Source organism: Austrofundulus limnaeus, unplaced genomic scaffold, assembly GCF_001266775.1.
Source record: "Austrofundulus limnaeus strain Quisiro unplaced genomic scaffold, Austrofundulus_limnaeus-1.0 Scaffold318, whole genome shotgun sequence".
NCBI lineage: Eukaryota > Metazoa > Chordata > Actinopteri > Cyprinodontiformes > Rivulidae > Austrofundulus > Austrofundulus limnaeus.
Genome location: NW_013952720.1, coordinates 219,916 through 222,112, shown reverse-complemented (window position 1 = coordinate 222,112; position 2,197 = coordinate 219,916). Strand labels below are relative to the sequence as shown.

The 2,197-nt window shown below is 45.1% G+C and overlaps 1 protein-coding gene across 1 annotated transcript in view; it reads right to left on the bottom strand.

Moving 5' to 3' along the window:
• The window catches only part of mapkbp1 (mitogen-activated protein kinase binding protein 1), a gene marked incomplete in the record, with an annotated part of 30,345 nt that overhangs the window by 13,324 nt on the left and 14,824 nt on the right, over positions 1-2,197 (bottom strand). Inside the window, 4 exon segments of the mRNA XM_014022124.1 lie at positions 1,117-1,208; positions 1,290-1,498; positions 1,570-1,710; positions 1,797-1,986. Coding sequence (XP_013877578.1) covers positions 1,117-1,208; positions 1,290-1,498; positions 1,570-1,710; positions 1,797-1,986 — 632 coding nt within the window.

Sequence of the window (2,197 nt, the reverse complement as noted above, 5' to 3'; positions counted from 1 at the left end):
TTCATTTATAGTTCTTCATTCCTCCTGGCAGCTTTGTTATTTTTTTGTACCATGTTCGAATGTTCAATAAAGATTTATTTAAAAAACGGTCGCTGTTTTGGCAGCAATGAATTGTGGGTAATACACTTCACCGATGTCCGTAAAAGTGCAGACTTCGTGGAAGGGCGGAAATAGTGCCCAAATTGGGCGGGGCAAAGGGTGGATGTGGAGAATGTGGGACACACTACGCACTCAAACCCTTCAACATGAACGCACATTTGAACGAGGGTGGGAGTGCAGGTAGTGGGACAGGGCCTTTGAGCTGATTTACAGGAAGTGACATCACTCCTGCTGATAAACTGTTTCCTGGTCCACAGGAACATTAAATCCTACAGAACATGTTTCTGTTCTACACTGTAAAAAAATAAATGTTGACTATTAGCATCACCATGTGTCAATATAGACAACCTTATTAGCCATCAAGATTGTCTGTGACGTACACATCCTGCAAATACAAAAACTCAAAGAAAGCATCTATACTTAAGAAAACTGGCATAGTACACATGATTTTACCTATTTTGTCACATAACTGGCATATTTCCTTTTAATTTTGGCTCAGCCAAAGTGAAACAGAAAGTGACATCAAAGGGGAACTCATTTATAAAATAAACTCTCTGGTCTGTTTGTTAAAACATTATTTAAACATTAGCTTTTCTTTGTCTCTCTTTAATAGCGACTAAAAATAATCTAAAGAAACAGATTCTTCTCTACAGTTTGTTGTAGCAACGCTCTGTTTACGTGCAGACATTYCCCTTTGACATCACTTCCTGTTWCYTCACATGCAAATATCTCAACAACTGTTCATCTCAGCGACATGAAATTTGTTTTTCAACATGTTATCAATGTTATCTTTCCAAAAGTGCATTAATGTTTTTACAAATATTGGATGTCACAGACGCTTTAAGATTACAACTGACTTGGTTTTTTTGGACCAACTTAAATTATTGTCGCCAATATGTCAGACTTAGTTTTTCAAGTTTTTTTTAACTGAAAATTGTTTTTCATCCCAAAAAAAAAAGGTTGGATTATTTTACAGTGCAGAATCTTGGGGCGGTTGAGGTGATCCTGGAAGCTCACCTGTGTCTGGTTTGGAGAACTCCAGGCAGAGGATCTCAGAGTCGTGGGCCTGAACGTTCAGGATCTCCTCCATGCTGCTCAGGTCGTGGATCCTGGAGCCACAAACATCACCGACGTTTCAAACCTAAACTCATACACGCCAGGCGGAACAGCAGTTGGACCACGCCCCTTACCTGAGGACCCCCATCCGGTCTCCAGAGGCCAGGTGTTGTCCGTTTGGACTCACTCTCAGGGTTCTGATGCCCGTCCTGCTCTGGTCCGTCTGCTGGCCCTCGGACGCCGATGACCCCGCCTTCTCCGTGTTCCCGTTGGCAACGGTGAAGCTGTCCATGTCCAGGAGACTGGCAGTGTTGTCGTCCACGTAAATAACTTTCTGCAGGTCCTGGGGGGTCAGAGGTCAGGGGTCAGAGTCAGGTCGTACAGGGAAGGGGCGGAGCTGGCGGGGTGTCATACGTTACTCAGGATGTTCCGGTGGAGCACGCTGTGGCGGCCCAGGTTCCACAGCCGGATGGTGTTATCTGAGGAGCAGGACAGGAAGGACCCAGGAGGAAGGTGTCCCTCACATCCTTCTCTTCCTCCTCCTTCTGYGTACACCTGCAGGTGTTTACAGGACAGCAGATGTTTACAACACAAACACGACATATTTGAAATGTCTGTGACACAGTGAGGAGGAGGCGGACCTCGAGGCCCCACACACACGAGGAATGGTAGAGCGCCGAGTAGAGCTTCCCCGTCCTGCGCAGGTCCTGAACGTCCCAAACGTAAAGACTGTGGTCGCTGTAAACGCACGACAGCCAGTGGTTGGTGGGGTCAAAGGTCACCGCCACGGCATCCGGGTACCGCTCCTCCCCTCTGCAGGAGAACAGCTGACTGGAGGAGCAGAAACACACGCTGACACACCTGCACAGGTACTTTAACTTTATTCATTTATTTTTCAAACCTTATTCATTTCTTAAAAAACAAAATTCTATTCACAATAAAAAATAAAGAAAATACAATGAAATGAAAGGAAGCAGAGAAAAGAAAAAGTCATAATATCTGCCTCTTTATTCATCCATCCATCCATCCATTTTCTTCCGCC